This window comes from Macrobrachium nipponense, chromosome 12, assembly GCF_015104395.2.
Source record: "Macrobrachium nipponense isolate FS-2020 chromosome 12, ASM1510439v2, whole genome shotgun sequence".
Taxonomy (NCBI): Eukaryota; Metazoa; Arthropoda; class Malacostraca; order Decapoda; family Palaemonidae; genus Macrobrachium; species Macrobrachium nipponense.
This window is the reverse complement of record NC_087205.1, coordinates 21,083,400-21,109,743: the sequence shown is the minus strand read 5'-3', so window position 1 is coordinate 21,109,743 and position 26,344 is coordinate 21,083,400. Positions and strand designations below refer to the sequence as shown.

The following is a 26,344-nucleotide window of genomic DNA, read 5'->3' as shown; positions in this document are numbered from 1 at the left end:
CTTCCAATTTCTTTGAAAATGAATACAAATGATTGAATATTACTATACTGTAAGAGTATTAGCTTACAATTGCAGTTTTCGACCATATCTGACGAGTTAAAGTTGACCAAATGTCGAATTTTTTTATATATATATTTTTTATATGCAATTATTTCGGAAATAAGAAAAGCTACAACCTTCAAATATTTTTCATTTTATTCTACATAAAATTGCACACATTTTCATATATAAAACTCTATGAAATGCCTAATATGAAACGGAGCAAATATTCCGAGAATGGGACGTACGCATTTCGGAGATTTGTGGCGGAGAATCCGCGCACGGAGGGAAGGAAAGATTTTTTTTTAAATTCACCATAAATCTAAATATTTTGCTAGAGACTTCGAATTTGTTTCAAGATGAAGATAAATGACTGACTATTACTAGACTGTAATAGTTTTAGCTTACAATTGCGTTTTTCGACCATTTCGGTAGAGTCAAATTTGACCGAACGTGGTTTTTTTTCTATTTATTGTGATTTATATGCAAATATTTCAAAAATGAGAAAAGCTACAACCTTCAATTATTTTTTGTTGTATTCTACATGAAATTGCGCACATTTTCACATATAAAACTTTATGTAATGGCTAATTTAAAATGGTGCAAACATTACCACAATCACACGTATGATTTTTTTGGAAGAGTTACCGCGCGGACGTAAAGAAAATGTTATTTTTTTCATAAATTCACCATAAATCGAAATATTGTGCTAGAGACTTCCAATTTGTTGCAAAATGAAGGTAAATGCTTGAATGTTACTAGAATATAAGCGTTTTAGCTTACAATTGCGTTTTTCAACCATTTCGGTAGAGTCAAAGTTGACCGAAGGTTGAAATTTTGGCAATTATCGTTATTTATATGAAAATATCTCAAAACTGATAAAAGCTACAACCATGGGTTGTTTTTAGTTGTATTGTGCATGAAATTGCACACATTTCCATATATAAAACTTTATGTAACGGCTAATTTTAAAATGGTGCAAACATTACCACAATCACATGTATGATTTTTTTCGGAAGAGTTACCGCGCGGACGTAAGGAAAAAGTTTTTTCATAAATTCACCATAAATCGAAATATTGTGCTAGAGACTTCCAATTAGTTGCAAAATTAAGGTAAATGATTGAATATTACTAAAATATAAGAGTTTTAGCTTACAATTGCGTTTTTCGACCATTTCGGTAGAGTCAAAGTTGACCGAAGGTTGAAATTTTGGCAATTATCGTTATTTATATGAAAATATCTCAAAACTGATAAAAGCTACAATCATGAGTATTTTATTGTTGTATTCTACATAAAAATGCACACATTTTCATATATAATACTTCATGTAATGGCTAATTTACAATGGTACAAAAATTATGTCAAAGTGACGAAATAATTTCCGAGATGTGTCACAGATACTTTTTAGTGCGGCAAGAAAGAAATTCGCGCTTGCGCGCCTGCATAATGATTGTAAACAAAACAACACCTTGATCCGTGAACTCCCAGCATCCCCCAAGGCGCGTGATTCAAAAGTTTTAGGCTGGTAGGCCTATAAGTATTTTTCCGTGAATTTTAAAAAAAACTTTTGTAAGTCGACGTAAAATACGTCCAGTCGGCACACGGGAGACAAAAAATGTTGACGTAAAATACGTCCAGTCGGCGTAAGAGGGTTAAGTAGCGCTGGTGAATATTTTTTTTGAAAGGGGCGTTTTCTTATTTTTTACAACCAATTTTCTATCACACCATGGCGCCGCATTTTGTGTGGCTTATCTGTTATGCGTTATGTCATGTTGCAGTAGGCTCAGACAGGCGGAACTATTCCGAGGGCACAGCATCTTCAGATTATTTTTTGGTTTGTATTTGTCAGCTGAAAATATGAGATTAAAATGGTAAATAAAGTAGCAGCCTGAAGATCCCTAGTTAGGCATATACATCCCTAAATTCTAAACCCCATCAATTAAACTAGTTAAAAAGGACTAAGTGAAGGCCCTCATCAATTCATGGACACATACACACATATACGTTTAGAAAAATGCTGTTCACCCCATCACACCACGCATGTGGTGATTGACAAGAATAAATTTCAATTCAAACGTATACAAGTGGAGGCACCATAGTATAGATAGCAGTAGTTAGCCGCTTTATCTTCATCGGTACCGTGGTCTGTTTAGTGGGAAATTAAGTTTCCATAACATATTATATAAATTTCATAGCCATACCTAATAACCTGCTCCTAATGTCATCTTTTAAATCTGTTGGCAAGAAATGGTCCGAACAGACAACGGTTTGCGTCGTAGGTTGAAAGGTTTTGATGTTGATATCCTTCCTTCGAAGAGCCATCAGCCAGCAGCTTGATTTATCTCTATTTGATGGAATCCTGTGGAATGATATGCCTTTTGGACACTTGCCGAAAGTATTGGCACAACCAAACGCCATACAAATTGGCATAATTGATGATATTTGAATGAATTGACCTAAAGCATGAGGACAATACCGAGGACGAATACTCTACAATATGTGCGCTTCGCTGCTCTTGTTATTGTGAGGCGACTGCTGCACTACGTCATCGGTACTAATCCGCCAGGTGGCAACATAGTAGAATCCTGGATAAATGGCGTTCTCCATTGAAGTACCTCGGCACTACTTTGAAATTAACTTGTTAAATAATGGGATTATGTACAGATTCGAGCAATGGCTCATTTTTTAGCTTATTACAAGTTCTGTTTGACAAAATTTAATGGCTATTAATAACCAGAAGTTCCCCTTTAAGTGCGTGCATGTGTGTGGGTTTTTTCCAGCCTTGATATTGCCAGTATCATAATCATTGTCTTTTTTTACCACTGTTGGATATTCAGAGAACTCTGCATGGAATTTATTCTTTATATTTCACTCTTACTTCATTTTATCCATTACAAACATTCAATATATTCTGCAGTTTTTAGAAGGGTATCTAGATCACAACTTTTATCCAGCTTAAATCAGGACAGATAGACTTACCAGCTTCTGAGAGACAAAAGTTAATCACCTTTGGTAACCTACTTGATGTTGATGAAGTCTACCCAACTGGAAAATTTCTGCTAAATCCAGTTGTCTCTGTGCCTGAATAGTATATGTCTGGCCTGCGTCCCACCCTCACAAATTGGCTTAGCATTTCATGGTTCTATACACAAACTTGTTGAGATTGGTGTTTGGAGAGATATGGGCTGCCTTCATTAGAGAGGTCTTGACTATTGATGACTGACTGACTTGAGTCTGATCTATCAGTGAGGGCTGGCAATAAGGTATTTGTAACTTGGATAGGTTTGCATTCATGAAACATAAATAATTATCATAAATAGATCTGGGTGTCTTTATTTGTTTCAAACAAAATTCAAAAGCAACTCTGTTCAAGTTATTCTTACTATGATTCCATTATATTTTACAGTAGTAAATACATATTCATAACCAGTAAGGGAGCTGGATCATAAAAGTTTCCTTATAACAGTAAGGGAGCTGGATCATAAAAGTTTCCATATAACAGTCTTGATCCACGAATTTCATTCTTTATGCATTATTTGAGTTTTTTTCAGGTTCAAGGAGAAAATTGTTCGTCCAATATTAAAAAATCATTTTCAACGTGATGAGTTCCTTGGGAGGATCAATGAGATTGTCTACTTCCTTCCATTCTCACGATCTGAACTTTTAAAACTTGTGAGGATGGAGCTTGATCGTTGGGTTAAGCAGGTAAGTAGAGCTTTTCCAGCTTGCATATAAACCTTCCTGTTTATGTGTATCTTTGTGTGCTTCAATATGCTGGTATACCAGTGAGAAGGCCAATCAAAATTGACATATAGTAGCATAGGTTTTCCTGTAAAATAATTGTAAATTTAAAATGCTTGTAAATTTAAAATACAATTAGTTCAGTCTAACTTGGTTATTCTGGTAGTCTTAGGTATAACCCTAATATGATGGAAATTTAACTCTCAGGCTTAATTGTAACAGCAGAAAGCACAAAATTTTCCTAAGAAATTACTACATTATTAGTAGCAATGCCTGAACTGAACATTAAAGTCAGTTCTTCACGATTGTGTGTTCTTATAGAAATCTAGGTGGTTGTAGTTTCAAGTAATATCTTCTCAAATCTTTATGGCAGGTTAAGTGCATGTAAAACAAATGTTTGCATTGAGAAACAATGTTAATGCTACATTGAGAAAATATTTTAATTTATGATTCTTTTATATTAAGAAATTTTTGTATGTATGAGGGAGAATTGATGTTGATTATTCTGCTCATGGAGATGATAAATAAACTCAATTTTCCAGGCACATGAAAAGCACAACATTGAATTAAAATGGGATCCTGTTATTCTTGATGTATTAGCTGATGGGTACAATGTATATTATGGAGCAAGGTCTATTAAACACGAGGTAAGTCTGTATTCACTTTAAATAATTTGTATATTGTAATTACACTGTGTAAGCTTTTAAAAGAATAATGACCTTCATAAAGTAACACTTGGGAAAGTAAGTGGGAAAATCAGAAGAAAAGTAAAACTTCACATATGCAGATAACCTTGGAATATGAAATTTGTTTTCAATGTCCATACAACAGTTTAAACTTATTTTACTTGTCCATACAACAGTATAAACTTATTTTACTTACCTGGAAATATGAAATTTGTATTCAATGCCCATACATCAATTTAAACTTATTTTACTTGTCATAATAAGTGAGGATTGATGAAGACTTGTATATGGTGTTGAATTTTCAATGTAACTCCTTTTAATACTTCCACTGGTACAGGATCTGTCATTGGCAAGAGGAAAATCTGTTGCAAGGAATTTCAGAGCTTCTTCCAGACCTAAAGGTCCTTGGTTAGGCTCTGAGGCAGCCAGGGCAGCCAAAAAGGCTGGCCCGAGGGTCAGATTTCTTGGATCAGGATTTAAATCAGCTAGATCCATGAACCATCTTAGGTGGACTACAGATGAGCAAATGAGGATCATTTTGTACATCAATGCCCACATCTTGACAAGGATCTGCTTGAAAGGAGGAAGAGCAGAGATGTCCGAAATATCCTACACTTACAAAATCACATCTTTATGTCGAGCAGCTAGATATGGTTGGGTTGAATCAAGGACACTGGAAGCATGTTCTCATACATCAGCGAGTATGGTACCTCAAAGTTATCAAATGCAACTGTGAAAGACGATTCTGACTGAAGGAATCGGAACCTCTTGCTCAGGCATTGGTGGCTGCCTTTTGAAACCCGGAAATTAATGTTTGGATGATGTCAGACATGACCCGAACACAGGCTTTGGCTGTGTGATCATAGGCAAAGCAAGACCACCACAGTCTGGGATGTAGGCTGGTTTTAATCTGTCGGAGGAGACCCAGGTGATCCTTTCATCCTCAGTTAACTGGTACATTTTTTTCTTTCCGTTGCAGTATGCAGTGTAGTCCCAGGCTGGAGAGTAGGGGCTTTCATATGCATCTATTTTTATGAACACATATTTTGCTCTTTTGAGGTCTTCAGGGACATATTCTTTCCTTCCTACATCTTACGTTGTCTTTGCCAGTATGGTGTTAACAATGCTCTACAGACGTCTGGAAGTCATGGGCTCTGGCAGGTTTTGGAAAACGTCTGTGCCAGTGACCCCAATGCTTGTCCTTAGAGAGTGTCTGCCAGCAGTGAGTTGAATGCTGCACGCAGGGCTGTTCTTAGTCCCAACAAGATCTACGGTAATTCCTTTTTCTGGTTGGGAGTACTGATTTGAGGGAATGGTGCAGCCGCTCCACCATGCCGTTCGCTTCTGGGTTGTATGCTGTTGTGTGAATAAGTTTTGTCCCAAGGCTGGCGGTGAGGGAGCCCCATATGACGGTACTCCATGCCTGCTGACCCAGCTTATTAGTGCTTTCACAAAACTCTGCTGCCCTACTGGTTTTGCTTGTGGCTGTCTGGCATTCCGGGCGATGATCATGTACCCCTAGGAGCTCTCTTATCCCAATTCTCTATACCTCATTATTTTTATGTCTGCATGGGAAGCATTCTCTTACCCACTTCTTTAAGTCCGACATCATTCCCCACCAGGGGAGTGAAGGTGGACAGGATTTGGACGGTTAATCTGCCCAATAGGAGTCAAAGGTTGTGGGGAAGGTTGAAGGCTTTCCTTCTCAATGCTAACTGTAGTTATGGGGTGAGGGCATCCGGTTTTCATCTTGTGGGCGATGATGGTTGTCTCCCCGTCATTAATTGATAGGTAAGGGCAGAGTTCTCCCTCAATAGTTGCTGTAGGGCCACATCATCCATCTGAACAATGCTATTTCAGTATGTGATATCCCAATGTGAACGGTGTAAATAGAGTTTTGGGAAAGGGCGTGTGCCACATTATTGTCTTGTAAGTATCTGATGGTGCAGGAGAGTTCAGCTATCAACGATAGGTGACATTGCTGTCTTGCTAACTGTCTCCACTCTTGGTGAAGGCATGTATCAACGGTTGGTGGTCCATTTGCACTACAGTTTGTCATCCTAGCATGTGTCAGAAATGGCGGATAGCTCTGTGGACTGCCAGTAACTCTCTGTTGAGTGTGGAGTACTTTAGTTCTGCTAGTGATAACTCCCTTGCTGAAGAAGGCCAATGGGCGAAAACCATCATCTGTGTCTTGTTTGAATACTGCACCCATCACTGTGTTACTTGCATCCATCGTTAGGGTGAGGGACCTATGGGGTAAAGGAAAAGATAGTGTGTCAGCAGAGATGATTTCTTTTTTGCCTAGGATGAAGGCTTTATTTTAATAGTTTTTCATATTAACATAATTTTTTACAATCATATGTTGGAGCCATGATTTCAGCAAGGTTGGGTATGAAACAGTGGTAATAGTTAATCATTCTTGTGTTTTTGGACTGTTTGGATTGTTGTTGGCTTTAAGAAGTCGGTGATTGCTTGGACTTTGTCGGAAGGGGCTTAATGCGTCCATTTTCTGTGAGTATGTATTTTTAGGACCCACCTGATGTCTCTCATGTGTTTGTTGATGTTGTGGCTTACTATAAGTATGTCATCAACGTAGATAATGCAGAAAGGTAAGTTGCCCAGGATTTCATTCATTAGATTTTGGAAGGTCGTACCAGAGTTCTGAAGGCCAAAGCAGCTGTAGTTGAAGGTGTAGGTGTCAAAGGAGATAATGGCCGTTTTTTCTGTGTCCTCCTATGTGACCGGGATTTGGAAGTATCCCTTCAGTACGTCGATCTTCATAAATATTTTAGTACCCTTCATCTGGTTTGTTTGTTATATCGGCAGTGGGTAGCTGACAGTCTAATAGTCGACGCAGGATCACCAAGTGCCGTCAGGTTTTGGTACCATGTGAAAGGGAGATGCCCAGGGGCTGGAGGCTTTTTGGCATATTCCTGTTTGTTCCATGTCCTGGGTGAGTACTTTTGGGGCCAATAATCTGCAATGGGTGTGCACTGGGAGGCCTTCAAAGACTTTACGTATAGCGCTGTGGGTTTGGTTAGGTTGTGTTGCAGGTAGTCCTTAAATACCTCTGGGAACTTCTGTAGGAGGCAACTTATCTCTGGTGCTTGAGTCAGAGTGACTGGGGCTATGGGGGCGGTTTGCATGATCAGCTGCTGTTTCGCTATGTCCACCATCATGTGTGCTTTTTAGGAAGTCTGCTCCTATATGTGTGATTGTTATGTTTGCTGTGATGAACGTCCAGTCGTATGGCTTCCCACCGAATGACAAATTCACGGTCCATTTCCTGTATATTTTCAGCAGGGCTCTGCTGGCATTGGACAGTGTTGGAGGGTTGAACCGAGGCATTTGTGGGGGTTGGGTGGTCCGAACGAATTCCATGTGCCGGTGTCGAACAGGAACTCCGTATTTGATCTTTTGTCTGTTATGGAAAAACACATGGAGCGTTTTTGCCTGTATCTGGAAGAAAGACAGATGAAAGCAAGTGCAATGTCTCTTGAAAGGAAACCGGTCTGCCCACTGCCAACGTTTAACGTTTGTTTGTTAGCTGCTGCAGCCCTTTCGAATGTTTTTTGAAGTACAGCAGTCATTTTTGCATTTTCAGGCTTCATTCCTGAAACTCCAGTGGTAGAAACAAATGCCCTTGGGATGTTGTTCTGTTTAGGGTTTGTTTTTTCACCTGAAGCTCCAGTAGCAGTGTATGGGGGTGGCGGCGCCCTCTGGATCGCTGTCCGTCTCTGCATCGCCTTGCTGCTGTGGCAGCAGGTGGTTGTGTAGGCTTGGTCAACTTGGGGACCATGTGGACAACGTCAGCCATCCTCAGGAACTTGTGGAGGTCCATGGTTGATGCGTTGGGATGGCTGTGACTGTTTGGCAGGGTAATTTTGTGGGTAGGACCTCTCTCACAAGGCCTAATGTAGTCTCTGGGCGGCTATCACCATCACCTATCTTTGTAGGTGATGGTGGTCTTTTGGTCAGCGAGCCATGCCATTATTTGTTCAAAGATGTTGTGTGGCAGGAACTCGAGGATGGCATCGGCTTTGCAGGATATGGAGGAGATCTCCTTTGACCTGAAGATGGTCTCTGCTCTGATGAACCAGGCCTCTGGGTTGTGAAGGGTGGCAGGCAGTTGCTTACTGCTACTGCAGCATTGTCATTGGATAGGCTGCTGCTGGTGGTGTCTGTTGTCTTTGGGGTCACCAGTATAACAAGGCAGTGAGTAAGATGCAGAGTCAAGGTGCATTCTTTAGAGTACTCTGGTTGTCACACATTATTGTTTTTGAAGTGAGGATGCCCTGTGGGCTTGGCGACCAATCGCGACCTCACAAGGTGTATTCTTGAAAGTACTCTGAAAGCTGTACAGATTTTTTTTAAGTGATGATGCCATGAAAGTCTTGGCGACCAATTGGGACCTTACAATACAATCAAGGAACTGGTCTTCAGTTTTGTCCTTAGCAGCTAATCTAAATATCATTGGGAACATGAGTTTTTACCAACTTGACTTTTGATGTCTTGGCTATGACAGCTACATTGATTAGTGGAGACTAACTTGACCCTGTTGAGCATTGAAGCTGTTACATTGGATTAGACTTCTACCCTTCATCATTCTGGTTCTTGATCAACACAGGGTCTCCTAGTATACTGGTCTGAGGATACAGTTGATCTCTATCTCCACTTCCCTATAAGGGAGTAGTTCCATCAGTGGACCTCTTGTGGTGCACTGTAGGCATTACTTAAGGTTCTTTGCAGTGTGCCTTCGGCCCTAGCTGCAACCACTTTCATTCCTTTCACTGTACCTCCTTTCATATACTCTTTCTTCATCTTACTTTCCACCCTCTCCTAATACTTGATTCATAGTGCTACTGCAAGGTTTTCCTCCTGTTACACCTTTCGAACCTTTTACTGTCATTTTCCATTTCAGCGCTGAATGACCTCAGGTCCCAGTGCTTGGCCTTAGCCTAAATTTTATATTCAACTCAATTCATTCTATCTCCACTTGATTTCTAACCTCTCTGATCTTATCAACAGGCATTTCGATGTTTTCTCATGGGGACTAATTGTTACAGCAGACCAAGTATTATTGGTTGGGTGGGCCGGCACAGACTATGTCTTGACCATTCTATTTGTTTGTTCTGGCACTTTTGTGAGGAATGGTTCTTTCAGGGTATCCTGTCTTCATGACTCTATATGTTCAGCAAGTGCTGTACTCTATACAGAATAATCAGCAGCTCCCTCCTTCGTAGTACAACCCTTTGCTTTTACTGGTTCCTGCATTGGATATCATCTGGTCTCCTACATGATCTTATTTTTCTTCATTCCTCAGGGGCCATTTTGCAGGTGCTTCATGGGATGGTTGTCTTCTCCTCTGACCTAAGTTGTTATTCAGAGAAAATAGGATTTTCTGGGCTCAGCTCGTGTCGGCCTATGAAATATCCTTAAATTCATTATTTCTAGGTAAAATAATCCTAAAATTACCAGAGAAAAAATAAAATCAAGAAAATGTCAGTTAAACTGACTCGCTCACTCTATAAAAGAAGTGTCGGTATGGAAATAGGGGCGAGTGAGATCACTACCACGAGTCATTTACCATTTAGACCTTCCATCATAAAATCCCCCACCTGAGAGAGCTGATACTAAAGGGTGATGCGTCCGCTACTACTACTACTACTGACGCCAAGCGGAGAGCAGCGCCTCTAGCGGTCATCCTTAATTATTAGCTCGACAACGCTAGTTGTAACTTTTTTGACTCGTGTTGTTTTCGCTTCTTGGGATTTATCCTTTCAACGATGGAACGTGCTGCTATCGCTTCGGCTAAGTTAAGTGCCTCATAAGTAATAATTTTTGTATTTCAGCCTTCCAGGGACCAGTATTTTCCGTTTTTTAGGTCATATACGGTCTCCCGGTTGACTCGTGGCGGCCATGAGCCGCCTCGTGTTGTTAAGATTTCCCGGTCTTCCATACTGGGACATCTTATGCTTATGGGCTCTATTTTACGTTCATCGTCTTATTACATCGTATTTTAGATTTAGGACACAGCCCATCCATTTTACCTTTTATCTCTTAGTTTGGTATTTAGGGCTATACTGTGTTTTCTCGCCCAGCATCCCAGCTCTTGCTCTTCATCGGCTACTGCTGGCTCCGAGTAGTCGACTGCTCTTCGGATCAGTTCGCCTCCTCCTGGGCTTCTTTCTCTTTTACTCAAGTGTCTCTTCTATCTTTTTACGATGTATTTATTTATTTATCAGTGTTATTTAGGGTGTTAGGCTAGCCTAGGTGCCTTGTGCCATGTGTTGGTACAGTTTGGTTCACGTGGCCCCTCTGTGGTTGTGTTGCTATCGCGTCCTAGGCCTTCTACGATCACGTGTCCCATTAGGCACCTTACCCTCCCCCTTCCCTCCCTTCCATGTGGTAGGGAGGGGTCTGGTGGATCTCCTTGGTTGTCATGACAACCACCGTAGCCTACCTCCCTCTCCCTCCGAGGGGGCCAGAGGAGTTCCGTACCAGCTGGGGGCCAGGGTGACCACTTGTTTCGGGTACCGGGTTACCCGACGGGTAGTAGTAGGGAAGGGGGGGTAGGCCACCCCCCTCTCTCTCTCGCCCGCCGCGTTCACGCCGGGATTCCCTCCTTTCCCCCATTCCCAACCCTTCCCCTACCGTAACGGACCGAGCCCCCGCTGAAGCCGGGAGCCCCTTCGGTTAGAGGTCCATCTGGCTCCGCCAGCGGGCGGGGTGGGAATTACTAGTGGTCTTTATTGCTTGCCTACTATATCCTGGTTTTCGCTACCGGAGGAGAGCTTGCTCCTTACCCGGGCACTCCTCTAGTAGTCGAAAAGAGTCATATCTTATTCTATAAGGATATACCCTTACTGATACGATGATTTATTGGTTTAATTATAGTTTTACGTACTATCTCCGTCGTGGTTTCGTGGGCTCCTCACCACTCCTGGTTGAAACTTTTTTCCTGTCTCCGGCATAAGCTGCAGACCCCAACCAACCACCTATCTAACCACATGTATTGTGGCGGAGCACTAGTTTTAATCTAACTTACATACTCCGGCATGCAGCGGAGTCTATGTTAGGCTGTAAGTGTGTACTCTGATACTCATGTATCCCTCCACTTGCAGGCTACCAATACAGGTTGTAACGCTGTATTGTATGACCCCTGTGCCCATGAGGAATGCAGGACCCACGCCCCGTGTGCCACTACCCACAACGGGATGATTGTTTGGCACCCTGAGGCATGCACCTTCTGCTATGACCTCGTGAGTCAGCTTTTGGGTGGGGTAAGTAAACTCCTGGACATATTTCCTGTTATCAATGATTTACCCTTAGTTTTAAGCTCCTTTAAACCGTATCTCCGCCGTTAGAAGCTTCATATCGCCTTCTTTTTCAGGCTGCCGCCGTGAAAGAAGTCGCCCTAGCAACCCTGAAAGCTTGGGTAGGCGGCTTTGTCAAAAACGCTGCCAAGGGCCAGCCTTACATTTTAGATAAGAAGCTGGCCATTCAGATCTTCCCCGGAGGCAAGGCGACGGGGTACGTGGACCCCATCTCAGCAGCCCCACTCATAGCTTCCATCCAGCAGGAGGTGCAGCAGGCGTTTGGGTCCGTTTCGACGCAGGAGCCTGTTCCAGACGTCGCTAACCTGGATCTTAATCTTGAGCCAATGGCGGTAGGTGCGGAGGATTTGTTGGTTGAGCTAGGTGTTTCGGGCGCTCAAGGTCTACCCTTGAGCGCTCCTGGATCTTCTTCCCCTGTTCCTTCTTCTTCCTCTTTTCAAGGCTTCACGGGATCTGAGATCCCTTCGCGTTCACCCGCTCTCTCTGTACCCCCGAAGGTGAAGGGACAGAGAGAACAGAAGACCCTCCATAAGACGACTTCCAAGAAGTCGTCGTCTTCTTCGGCTAGGAAGTCTACGACATCCTACGCCGACGCGGTGAAGGCTAAGCCTAGCTCTTCTCATTCGAAGAGCTCAAGAAGCAAGGCTTCTAAGGAGAAGGCCCGCGCTCCTGCCGAGCCAGTGCCTTCTCCGGCATCTACCGGATCCACTCCGGTAACTCCTGTTGGGGTGGCGGGACCTAGCTCTTTGGATCCCACCACTTTCTCAGCAGGAGTGTTGCAACAAGTGGGAGAGATGGTTGGCTCTCTCGGTACGAGATTTGAGCAAATGTTTGCTCAACTTTCTAGTACCATCAACCAATCTGGTCAATCAATACAAGACCTCTCTAACCGTGTTAGGGAGCATGATGACCGTTTCGCTGGCCTCACTCAGGCCCCTCAAGCGAACTCCCCTGTGGCAGGTACTGGTCTACTCCAGTTACCTCCTTATGAATCCCTACCAGCCTTCTCTATGGATAACCCTTGGAGGGTGGCAGCTTATGCCCCCTTCAAGGATGGCATGATTTCCATTCCGGAGTGTGGAACAAGAAGGATTGAAGACTTCGAGTTCTACCCCCCCGGACTGACTCAGCCTTTCATAGGGTATGCTAGACTGACTGTGACAGCTCTCAATAGGGAAGATAAAATCTCTAGAGAGACTGTGCTTTATAGTAGGGATCACGCACAGAGGGAATGGGTTCACTGCCTGGAGGATTGGGATTGTACCAATACCAAACTCCAGGCATTCAAGAGCCCCTTCACTATCTTTGCCACGGAGGAGGAGGCTTCTCTTCCGTTCGCAACTAAGATAGTAGAAGCGACTCTCCAAGCAGTCCTTAGACGAGCCCATGCCACAATTAAGAGAGGCGGAATCAACATCTCCGCTCTTTCCGTCCTTCGGAGAATTGTGGGAGAACCTGCCTGCCACTTTCTCAGTAGATAAGCTGAAACCAGACTGTGCGATGGACCAGTTTGGCGAGAAGCTCCCGAGACTGCCTGATAGCCTTATTCAGGCAGAATTCGACGCCCGTACGAGATTTGGGAGATCACTTAACTCCCTTATCATCACGGAGATGGCTGCTCTTTCCTATGCTACTGAACCACTTTTTAAAATACTGATTAAATCCCAGCTCCAGTCGGTTCAAGCTGATGCCTTCGACTTCTTTTCGGCTAGAAGGAATTGTCGAAAGCATGTATTGCAGGAGGCAACTATTAGGCACGAGCCTAATAGGCTTCTAGCTTCCAGCATGTGGGGTGCGGACCTCTTCCCAGAAGCTTCTGTGAATGAGGTGCATCACGAGGCTGCTAGGCTTAACCAGAGCCTTAGAGCCAGGTGGGGTATCTCTTCCAAAAGGAAGCAAGAGAGCGCCCCTGCTGCTGGTAAGAAATTGAAGAAAACTGGTAGGAGGTTCCAACCATACCAGAAACAGCAGCAACAACAGCACTTCGTCCAAGCTGTCCCTTCGACTTCTAAGCAAACACAACCCATTCTCCTGTTGTCTCTTCAGAACCAGCCCTCGACCTCATACACCGTCTCGCCAGCTTTCAACTCAATGTATGAAAGTCAAGCCTTCCCAACCTTCAACAGGTTCTCTAGGGGAAGCAGAGCGAGGGGTCACTTTCGCCAACGAGGTACAGGAAGAGCTGCAAGAGGCAAGCACTTCAGAGGAGGGCGCGGAGGTCAACCCGCTCAACAACAGTGAGGCTCCCCAGGTAGGTGGGAGGCTGTTCCTCTTCCGTCACAGGTGGGGGTTCAGCAAATGGGCACAGAGCATCGTGTCCAAAGGATTGGGTTGGAGTTGGATCAAAGATCCTCCTCCAAACAAGTCATTCTATCAGATACCATCAAAGGAGTTGACAGATTATGCGGAGGAACTCCTTCAGAAAGGAGCTATTGCGAGAGTCAAGCATCTAAAATTTCAAGGTCGCTTGTTCAGCGTGCCAAAGAAAGGCTCAACAAAAAGAAGGGTAATCTTAGACTTGTCAAAGCTAAACTCTTTCATTCGTTGCGACAAGTTCAAAATGCTGACCATCTCGCAGGTACGGACCTTACTTCCCCGTGGGGCCGTCACCACCTCTATCAATCTTACAGACGCATACTATCATATCCCTATAGCCAGACACTTCCGTCCATTCCTAGGCTTCAAACTAGGAAATCAAACTTTCTCCTTCAAAGTGATGCCCTTCGGTCTAAATGTAGCCCCCAGGGTATTCACGAAAATAGCAGAAGTGGTAGTTCAACAATTGAGAACACAAGGGATAATGGTAGTAGCGTAGTACCTCGACGATTGGTTAATCTGGGCACCAACTGCCGAGGAATGCCTCAAAGCCACAAAGAAGGTAGTGCAATTCCTGGAACATCTGGGGTTCCAGATAAACCAAACGAAATCCAGACTCACTCCGGAGTCTCGTTTTCAGTGGCTAGGAATCCAATGGGATTTATCCTCCCACAATCTGTCAATTCCGGTGGTCAAAAGGAAAGAAATAGCCAAGTCTGTGAGGCAATTTCTCAAAAGCAAACAAGCTTCAAGGAGAAACCAGGAAAGAATCCTAGGTTCTCTTCAGTTTGCCTCAGTGACGGACATCCTTCTGAAAGCAAGACTGAAAGATATAAATCAAGTTTGGCGGTCAAGAGCAAACGCCAAATCTCGGGACAAGTTGTCAGTGATCCCGCAGATCCTTCGCAACCAGCTCCGTCCATGGACAAAAGTGAAGAATCTTGCCAAATTGGTACCCCTTCAATATCCCCTTCCGGTGTTAACCATTCACATGGATGCCTCCCTGTCCGGTTGGGGGGGATATTCTCAATTCAAACAAGTTCAGGGGACTTGGTCCATTCAATTCCGCCAGCTCCACATAAACGTTCTGGAAGCAATGGCAGTATTTCTTACCCTGAAGAGACTCCTTCCCCCAAAGAAGTCTCATCTAAGACTAGTTTTGGACAGTGCAGTGGTAGTACATTGCATCAACAGAGGAGGGTCCAAATCCAAACACGTGAATCATGTCATGATAGCCATCTTTGCTCTAGCAGACAAGCACAAATGGCATCTATCTGCCACCCACTTGGCAGGGGTAAGAAATGTGATAGCGAACGCACTGTCCCGGTCAGTCCCTCTGGAGTCAGAATGGTCCCTAGACGACAGGTTATTCGAGTGGATATGCCAGAGAGTCCCAGGTCTCCAAGTAGATCTCTTCGCCTCACAAGCGAACCACAAGCTCCCTTGCTATGTGGCCCCCAACCTGGACCCTCTGGCTTATGCCACGGACGCTCTGTCGTTGGACTGGAATCAATGGAAGAAAATCTATGTATTTCCTCCAGTGAATCTTCTTTTGAAAGTTCTGAGCAAGCTGAGGACTTTCAAGGGACTAGTAGCTCTGATTGCTCCAGATTGGCCAAAAAGCAACTGGTATCCTCTGCTTCTGGAGTTGGGTCTCCGACCTCAACGGATTCCCAATCCCAAGCTGTCGCAACTGTGTTCGCTTCCTCAGGAATTCTTCAGGCCCTAACTTTATGGACTTCATGAAGTTTGCGGCTAAAAAAGATGCTAACATTGATCCACAAAACATCCTCTTTCTGGAATCAGATAAAAGGGAGTCAACTATTAGACAATATGACTCAGCTGTTAAAAAGTTAGCATCCTTCCTGAAAGAATCAAACACTAAAACCATGACAGTTAACTTAGCTATATCCTTTTTCAGATCCTTGTTTGAAAAAGGCTTAGCAGCTAGCACCATTACTACTAATAAATCGGCTTTGAAGAAAATATTTCAGTTGGGTTTCCAAATAGACCTAACAGAATCTTACTTTACGTCTATTCCCAAAGCCTGTGCTAGACTTAGACCTTCTCAAAGGCCTACTTCAGTTTCATGGTTCTTAAATGATGTCCTCAAACTAGCCTCAGATACTGACAACTCGTCTTGCACATTCATAATGCTACTTAGAAAGACGTTATTTTTGTTAAGCTTGGCTTCAGGAGCCAGAATTTCAGAACTGTCGGCTCTATCCAGAGATGCGGGTCATGTAGAATTTCTCCCCTCAGGAGAAGTTCTACTTTCTCCGGATCGCAGCTTTTTAGCTAAAAACGAGGATCCCCTTGCAAGGTGGGCCCCTTGGAAAGTCATCCCACTTCCGCAAGATCCTTCTCTTTGCCCAGTATCAACTTTAAGAGCCTTTCTATCTCGTACATCCTCTAGATCCTCAGGTCCTCTCTTTATGAGAGAAAAAGGTGGCACCTTATCAGTGAAAGGAATCAGGCAACAGATCCTTTACTTCATTAAACAAGCCAACCCTGAATCATTTCCAAAAGCACATGATATCAGAGGAGTAGCCCCCTCAATTAATTATTTTCAACATATGAATTTTGAGGATCTTAAAAAGTATACTGGATGGAAATCACCGACAGTCTTTAAACGTCATTACCTGAAGTCCTTGTAATCTTTAAAATTTTCAGCAGTAGCAGCGGGAAACATAGTTTCTCTTGATGTTGCACAGTAGTTGTAGTATAAGATCCAGGTCTCCTTTCTACCTACCTCGTCCAACATGCCTCACCCTACTGCTATGCTCTTCGTGATACTCTAGCCTTAGCCGCTAGGATCTTATTGGTGGACTGCCCCTTATTTTTTTGCTAGGGGCACCCACTTTGTATGCATATAATGTGCTTCAGTGTTTCTACCCTTATTTTTATGCTAGGGTAGAACACAATGAGTTTGTATATTTTGTAAATAATAATTAATTTAGTGAATCATTATATACTGTTCTAATTACCATTATACTATTATGTGCTACCAGTTTCTAGTATAAGCTAATTTTAAGTACTTTATGTTAATATGGTGTAATTGACCTACCATTATCTAGTATAATCTAATTTTAAGTACTTTTTGTTAATATGGTGTAATGAGTTTTTGATTCACTTATATTATATATCAATCTTTTTACAATTTTGTTTCATTTTGTCCTTTTATTTCCATCTTGTCTGTTTCTCTGGTACTATTTCATAGGCCGACACGAGCTGAGCCCAGAAAAGGGATTTTGACGAAGGAAAAATCTATTTCTGGGTGATTGGCTCGTGTCGCCCTATGAAATATCCTTAAATTCATTATTTCTAGGTAAAATAATCCTAAAATTACCAGAGAAAAAATAAAATCAAGAAAATGTTAGTTAAACTGACTCACTCACTCTATAAAAGAAGTGTCGGTATGGAAATAGGGGCGAGTGAGATCACTACCATGAGTCATTTACCATTTAGACCTTCCATCATAAAATCCCCCACCTGAGAGAGCTGATACTAAAGGGTGATGCGTCCGCTACTACTACTACTACTGACGCCAAGCGGAGAGCAGCGCCTCTAGCGGTCATTCTTAATAGATGTACATCTTGTCCTGCAGGGTGGGTAAAGAAAGAACAGGGTGGGTTTCATAGGGCGACACGAGCCAATCACCCAGAAATAGATTTTTCCTTCGTCAAAATCCCTTAATGAGGTTTGAGAACAAACTATTAGCATATAGGGCACAAAACATCTTTCTGAATATGAAGACATCTTTTTAAATACAAACCCTCTTTTTAAATACAACCCCCTCTTTTAAAATACAAACCCTCTAATTACTGTGTAATTCCCTGTATCAGTTTCCCTTACATGTTGTTCTGTTTTGGTGCTTAGCATCATCAGGAAATGTGCAGTAGAGAAAGTTTCAGAATTTTAAAGTAATTTGGGGCAGTTATGATTCCTTACTTAGAAATATGGCAAATTCATATTATATAATAACAGGTTTTGTTTAATGATGTCAGGAGTTAGCGTTGGGGCATTGGCTAGGTTCTGTACTATTTCACCTTGTAAGACACATTTAGGTACAGGAATGAGGATGGCTGACATACACTTTGGATAGGGATGTCAGTTGGACTGATGAGAGTTTACTTAACAGAGCAGTGCTTTGTGCACCTGTAGTTTTATTTTAATCTAGTGAGACATCATGCAGTTGTTACATTGAACATATGCTCTCCATGTAACAGAAACATCAGACCATCATAGAAACAGACACTAGTCACTGGTTAACTTTCAGTTAGCTTACCCAACTTGGACAAAATTGGTATATTCAACTTCAATGGTATTTGAAGACTGTCTATACTAAGAGATGAGCCCTTTTGGCTGGGAGATGAAAAAGTCTGCAGCAATATTAATGAAATGATGCTTGAAGTCATTAGAATAATGAAGAGAAGGGAACTAATCAATAGTAAAGAACTTGAAAGCCATCATACAGGCATCAGATGAGATGGAATTGGAATACCTCAATTTCAAAATAACAAATCAAGGCCCCTGTGTTGTCAAGCCAGTAGACAATCACAGGCTCAGACAGTGAATATCAAGTACTACTTCATAGCTGCCAGGAAATGATGGGCCACATATCTTTAGGCTGTAGGCTTTATCAAATCAATTGAAACCTCTTGGAAATAGGAATTCTTTACAAGATTCCTGGACAACTCCCAAGATCTGCTGTCGATGGGTAATAATTAGATCTTAAATAATTCAAGATTAAGAAAGGGAAAGAAAGTGATTGCAGGCTATCCTATATCCGCATGCCCAGTTGTGACAAAACTGCAGCATATGGTCCATCTTTGGAGAGAACCCATTAGCAGGATAGGCAACTTGTTTCCATACTTTTATGATGGCAGGATCTTTTAGTGCCCCTGCATATCATGGATGTGAGACTGATGGTATCATCACATTCACCCATCCAACAGCTTTTGGGATAGCATTGGTGTAGTCATCAAGAAAATGATTTAGGGAAGCAGATGGCTTAGTTTCTAGACCTAAGATCTGCACATTTCCAGATTTCAAGATACTGTATCTACCATCCAGAAAATAGGCAAGAATTATAAAAGGACAGTTTTCTCCTGTGTGTTGGCTTCTCCATAACTTCCAAGCTATTTGCAAGACTGATGGGTCTCGTGCTTGTACAGGGTTATTTTTGCTGTGTTCCAGATAGAGTAACGACTTGATGTGCAGCAACTGAAAGATGTGTTTGCAATTTCATTTTATGTTATCAGCAGGATCAACAAACTTGAAAAAGTCATGTTTTCATTTCATTTTGTACCTAAAAATAATGACAGGCATGGTACAAGGAAGAGCATCACTTTCAAAACAGAACCTGCATGCTCCAGTCAGTCCTTGCAGATGGAAAATTCATCTACCTTAACTTTAGAAGTTTTGCTGTGCCACTAAATTTTAGTACATGGCAAGTTCCTTGTGACAACTAGTCAACCATAGCAGTCTCTGAACTGGTTGACATCACTAGAAGACCCATAACAACACATTCCTCTCAACATGGCAGGCAAAATGATCTTAAGTGGTGAAATGGAATTTTGTCAGACCACCTGATCTTTAAGTGTATTGTCTTAAGGTTATAAAATTCATTTTGACATCAAAATATCAGGAAGCTGGTCCAAAGAAGAGCATCTACCATACATCAACAGACTGGAAATCCTAGTAACTGTGGAGAGAGTCTAATATACAGGAGAGTGTTATGACGGACAAGACAGTGGTTGCATCGCACTATACCCAGAAGTAACTTGCCTCACCATCAGGGAGGCGAGAATTTTGAATCCCTGTATGTCATAGCCCTTTCTTTCTTTAAATCTTCAGCTGAAAACTCTGAAGGGCAGAGCCAACAGACTATAATACCGAAGAGAACTCCGAAGGGAAATCAGCCTACAGAGAGAGAGGTTATATAGGCAAAGGTAATAAATTTGAGGAAACAGAAAATCAAACCAATAAACCTGATATTCAGGAGACATCAGCCGAGAGCAGGAATGAATTTGTTCCTCAAGTAAATATTTGACATCAGAAGATTCCACAACTACACTGGCAAACTATACCCAGTTTTGGTGCTAGAAAACAACTTGCTGTTTGCAGCAGCAGCAGCCTGCCTAGTGTTGTGAGCAAATACATCTTGCTTGGGTAAAGAAGAGTGCAGGGGATGTTTGTCATTATACTACATTTTATGCAACAAATATAATGAAACCCTCAGGATATCATAATGGCAGAGGAAAATAACTAGTCATTATACTACATTTTATACAACAAACGCAATGATACCCACAGGTTCTTATAATGGTAGAAGGATATTATAATTTATTCAACAAACAATGAAATCCTCAGGATACTATTTACAATGGTAGTGGGAAATAAGTTTTAACTCAGTTTGGAGATTTGTACCAGAAAAGAGCAGTGCTGTAATAAAGTTTCTCAGTAGAGGAAAAACAATTCTATTTGAATGATTGCAAAATGCTTAGGAAATAGTCACACTATCATAGTCACCACATCAGCAATGGGACTTAGAATCAGGGTGCTAATAATTAGAATCAGGGTGCTAATAATTACTTCATCCCATGACCTTTATGCAAGGAATCAAGGAAGACTTAACTCCTCAGCATCAAGGTAGTGTACATTAGTAGCACTGTTTGACCCCAATAGCTGTGCTTGCCAGACTTACCCTCTGCTGGTGGATGCAGGAGTAAATACTTTTCTTCAGCTAATCTCATTAATTAAAGAGTTCATCATATCCCCTAAGTTGTTGACTGAACATTGTCCTAAGAACAAAGGCGATTTTCAACAACTATGGCGTGTAACATATTGCTAGTCTTTGTACAGAGTGGACAATGAATCTTCAGCAAGCACTGTGAGCCATTTTATGTGGTCGACGCAGGAGAATTAATTCTCTTTTTACCACTACTCCAGCAATTGCTGAATTCATTATTATGAATGAAATTAATTTTTTTGTAATCAGCTATCAAAGAATACATAGCTTTCTATGAGATTGTTGAAGAGGATGTTTATAAATCTCATAAGGGAGCCCTACAAGACTTTTGTGCCATATGAAGCATCCATGGATTTTTTTTTTTTTTTTTTTTTTTTTTTTTTTTTTTTGTCAGTCTTGACTCGCCTTGAAGAAATGGTCAAGTAGTATATGAACTTTGAAGAATTGGTCAAGTATTACATGAACCTTCAGCCAAAGTTATCCTTATTCGAAGGTAGATTTTCTTTTGTATATAAGTTTTAGGAAGCCAGCCCATTAATGCTGTTTAGCCGAAGGATGTAATTTGCAAGGCATATTGGTAAGGGCATAATAGTCAAATGAGGCAGGTTATTAGCAAGCCTCATCATTTACCCAAATGTCCTATGAAGCACTTCCTGCCTTCACAGTGGCTCTTCAGTGGTAAAGTTATAGATTTGTTCATACAGTATTAAACCTAAAACAGTCACTTTGAAGCATTCTTTGTCTTGCCCAAACTACCCAACAAAGCTGAAGAATAAGAGGCAATGGTTTATTTTCAAGGTGTTAGGGGAGATTTAATTCTGCTTTCCTCTCGAGTGATTCCATCACTGTTAAACATTTGTTTAAGAAGTCTGCACTTTGTGTTGTATATTTTGCCTTTCATAAAAGAAATACAAATTTTGACTATCATAAAAATAAATAATTTTGTGTATCTTACCTAAAGAATGAATGATTGCTAACTGAAGTCTTATCTGCAGGTTGAACGTCGTCTTGTTAATCAGCTTGCTCTAGCCTATGAAAAAGGTCACATTACTGCAGGCTGCACAGTGTATGTCTATACTGATATACCAAAGACTGAGGATGAGAAGGCCAAGCTGCAGGATTCTCCCAGCCCCATAAAAATAAGAGTGAAGAGGAAGGGAACTGATAAGTTCACAGAAGTTGATCCAGATGAGTACTTGAAACAACGATGACAGTGTTGTATTTCAATGTGAATCTTTAATTTACTGAAGAGGAAAAATTTGCAGCAATCTGAATTTACTTTCAACATTCTGATGGATGGTAATTTTGACCGGGATTGCATTTATTAAGGTAGTTCTTGTAAATTTCACCATCAGTTGTCCTGGAATAGAGCAAAATATGGCGTGATAATTTCCATATTATAGAGGATTTTCTTTATTGGACTATTGTACTACTAAATGTAAAAATGTATCATAATTCATTGAGTAGTTTTGTTTAATTTATTAAAATGTTTATTTGTACAAAATCATATTTTATTCAATCATTAATTATCTATAATAAAGCCATTTGAGAGCACTTAAATGTTAAATTCCTCGACGTTGAGCTCAAGCAACATCTAAAATTGCATTAAATAAAAATCCACATCAGTAAAGTATATATGCTGGATTGACACATGTCAAAAGTTCTAGCCATTTGCATTAGAAATGGATATGAACATAACTGTAAGTATTTTAATGGAGGGCCAGAAAAAAAATCTACCATTTCTTTACATATGCAAAACGTTGAGTAACTAGCAGTTGTTCGGCATAGATTTAGACGGTACATATCTACTACAATAATAAATTGCATGTGTAGCCTACATTCATGAACAAGGAATTAGCTCTTATAAACAGCCAAAGACATTTGGTCATTTTGGTACTAACCAGTAGGGCGCCAATTAAAGACGAGCAGCTATCACGGAGTAGTTCTTGAAAGTCACTCAGTGATGGCAAATTGGAGGCCGATTATTTACCTGTGATCAAGCATGGGAAAATAGAATGCATAAAACTAACTAACAGAATGAAGTCTACTTCTCCTGATTCTGTGTGATTCCATGGAAGTGGACAAGGTGAAAGCAAACCGCAAAATCTTATCAAAAGTCACATGACAAATACAAAATAGAATAAATGAGCACCGGAATAGGTCTCTATATATAAGTGACAGGTTAGGTAGAGAGGCATCCCTTATTGGGGTAGTGCAGTCAGGAACCTCACAAGCTGGACAGTAAGTATTACTAAATTATGTTTGCTGTATCCTTTTGGCCCCTAGCTTACCCATTTCTAAGTCTTTTGCTTTACCTCCAATCATGGTCCCTACCTTGATTCATAGTTTCCAATGCCTCTACTTCCTAGTGCAACTGTGGGGTTTTCTCCCAGCCAAACCTTAAGGAAACTAAATTTCATGTATATCTCTATTTTTTGGATCTCTTATCTTGCTGTTCAACCACTCCAGCTTCCTGTTTTCACTGTCTTCAGCCCTGAATGGCTGGAAGTGGCCTAATGCTTGGCCTGTCAGCCTAAATTTCATAAATCATGTACAAAGATAACAGAAAATACTGTATATATGAAAAATCTCCAATATCTTTCCCAAAGAAGAAGACTACACTGCAGATAATTACGACCAGATTTTGTCTGCCTCAAGTGTGCCAACACCGAAAAAGATGGTCTGCAAGGATTCTCTACTATATATCCCTTAGAAAATCTGACAAATAATGCACAAGAGGAACAAGGTTGAATCCTTAATGATTACTGGCCTTGGAAAGAAATGGAATATGAAATTTAGGCTTGAAGTCAAGCAAAGGAATCTGAGGGATTATTCAGTGCTATGATGAATTTGGCTCGAGATGAATATGTATGGAACTGATATTCCCTATAAAAAATTATAACATAGTATATGCATATGTTAGCTGCTCGTCAAAGGTGGTTAGGAATGTTCATGTCATATGGGCAATGGACTCTATTGAGGAGAGATTGTTATGTTCAACAAGCGCCCGTGTGTTTTGAAAAGCTTCGATGTGTTGATTTGTCAGTCAGTGAATATTTTGGGTGAATGGACGGAGCCTGCTGATGATTGTCGAACAACTCGAGTCAGGGAGATGAGCACAGACATCCACAATTTGACCCCATGAATGGATACGTGACTCAAGGGGGTGACGGTATCACCTATCTTTATGTCACAGGAATGCAAACAGAACTTTTGAGAATACTTGTGTACGTCAGTTTGTTAGCACATCAGGGCCCGTGTGAATGCAATATAATCTGATATCAAATTGGAAGTTAATCATTGGCCGGCCAACAGTTAAGTGACATTCAGTGAGATGAAGCCGGAGTTGGACGGTTCACAGAGATCCAGTTAAGGCGAGACATTTTAGTGTTGGAGTGAAGAGACGCTTGTTGTGCCCATTGAACATTTTCCTTATGCACTGTCTGAAGACTGTATTTCTGATGGGAGATTGGGAGATGAGCTCTCCCATTTCTGAGTTTTTAATCTGTTTTTTCCCATGTATACAGGAATGCGTTTACTTGTTGTATTTATGTTTTCTTTGCTTATCAGTTTTATTTTATTTCTGAATGTTATAATTGCTTTTCCTTTAGATGGATTCAATGTCGCCATTCATAAAGGGAATTCTTGACTTTAATTTTTAACTGACCTTATTCACATATTATTCGGTCGGGAAAAAGTAGAGATAATTAATGTCTCATTTGGGAGAAGGTGTGTGGTTTCCATTTTGAGATTTTTTTAGCTAGGAGTAAGTACACTTCATGTCTTGGCTTTTTCAATTCATTATTTATTTTTATCATGTTAGTTTTCTGGGAAATAAAGGTTTTATTTTTGGATATTTTTGGAGTTTGGTTCTAGCCATAGTTTGGCGACACTGTAAAAGATACCAGAGATGCCAGTTGGTGATTCTTCTTAAGGTAGGTGAGAGATGCCTCTTTTTTTGTTGGAGAAGGGCTCACGTTACCAATTGTTTTAAAGACAAGGCTATGAATAGACCTTTACAGAGTAAAAACAAGAAAATATATATATAAACATGCTTATGATATACACAACTGCAAAAGTGTATCGTAGTATAGGTACTATACTTGGCAATATACCAAGAGGTCAATGTTAAGTTTCATCATAGAGGAATGCAACAATATTGTCAACAACATCAGGACCAAGCAGTTCTGCTATATCCTTGCTCATTAACCCATGTCTTTCCCGTGCTGCAGCATACTTACGGCAATGTGATAGTGTGTTCCACAGTAAGAGGAGTCACACTGTATACAGACTGGTGCAGTTCTCCCCTCTAAAAGGAATTGGTGGCTCAATCCAGTACGCCCAATTCTCAGACGACATAATACAATTTCTACACAAAAGTTTAGTTGCAAGGCAGATGGCCAATGTTCAATACTTTGACTGATCATCCTGTACTTTTTATTGTTGGCCAGAAGGGGAGAAGACCAACACTCCTGCCATTTATTTTAGATATATGGATGAATAGTCCATTTCATATCGGTAGCAGGAATATGATGGAATAGAATGTCATCTTTAGTAATGACATATCTTGCTTCATAGTCAGCAAGTTTTTTACCTACAATGCCTACATGGGCAGGGACTTGGCAAAAATGGTCTAATTTGAACTTGAAACCAAGCCTATAGTACAGCCATTCTTGAATATATTGAATAATTGGATGTTTAGGGTTATATTGCTTAATTGCCATGAGTGCACTATAAGAGGCTAATGTATTTAATTCAGCTGTAAAAATAAGAGGCATTATTAGATAGTCTGCCCACATATGAGCTATCACCATGAACAACGCCACAACCAACACCACGATGTCTTTGATCCATCATTGAATAGTTTAATAGAACCCGAATGTATTTGGTCACGATCAAGGAAACAAGCCTTCGCTTCCCTGGCATTCAACGATTTTTTTAACCCCAGCTTTTTGAAAGACTGATGGTTCTTGGGTCAACCGAGGAGGCAACTTAATGCAATGTATTGCCTTAATTTTTTGGTCTTTAATAGACACATTGTCAACTACAGCATTAATTCTTACATGAAATGCTTGGATGCTCTAGCCTATTTTGGTTAGGAATGGATGCTGGAGGGTTTTCTGGGGAACCTCTTAATTTGATCATACTACCCCATATCCAGTTCCTCTTGACATAAATCTGGGAGCTCTTCAGTGTCAGTATATAAGCTTTGAACTGGTGAGGTCTCAAATGTACCAGAGCATATTCTTAGCCCAGCATGATTGAACTTGCTAAAGAGTAAACTTGGCAACCATACTCAATCTTAGATTTACATAATGAGTTATATAACCAAAAGTTACCTCTTATCACCACCCCAGTTAAAACCCGAGACTACTTTTAAAATGTTAAGGGATTTCTTTACCTTAATTTTCAAGGAGTTAGTACGAATAGCCCATGTTAGCTTTTTATAAAAAATCATCCATAAAAA

The 26,344-nt window shown here is 41.0% G+C and overlaps 1 protein-coding gene and 1 long non-coding RNA gene across 3 annotated transcripts in view; one reads left to right on the top strand and one right to left on the bottom strand.

Annotated features, from left to right (window-relative positions):
- Window positions 1-22,381, top strand: part of LOC135224401 (mitochondrial disaggregase-like) — a 143,558-nt gene extending 121,177 nt beyond the window's left edge. For both annotated transcript variants that reach the window (XM_064263374.1, XM_064263373.1), the window contains 3 exons: window positions 3,592-3,745; window positions 4,324-4,428; window positions 21,873-22,381. In XM_064263374.1, coding sequence (XP_064119444.1) covers window positions 3,592-3,745; window positions 4,324-4,428; window positions 21,873-22,088 — 475 coding nt within the window. In that variant the 3' untranslated portion in view covers window positions 22,089-22,381. The remainder of the gene's footprint in view (window positions 1-3,591; window positions 3,746-4,323; window positions 4,429-21,872) is intronic.
- Window positions 3,740-26,344, bottom strand: part of LOC135224402 (uncharacterized) — a 34,428-nt gene continuing 11,823 nt past the window's right edge. The window contains exons 2-4 of the long non-coding RNA XR_010316719.1: window positions 22,779-22,867; window positions 21,833-22,237; window positions 3,740-3,869 (exon numbers count right to left, since the gene is read on the bottom strand). This is a non-coding gene — a long non-coding RNA (uncharacterized LOC135224402). The remainder of the gene's footprint in view (window positions 3,870-21,832; window positions 22,238-22,778; window positions 22,868-26,344) is intronic.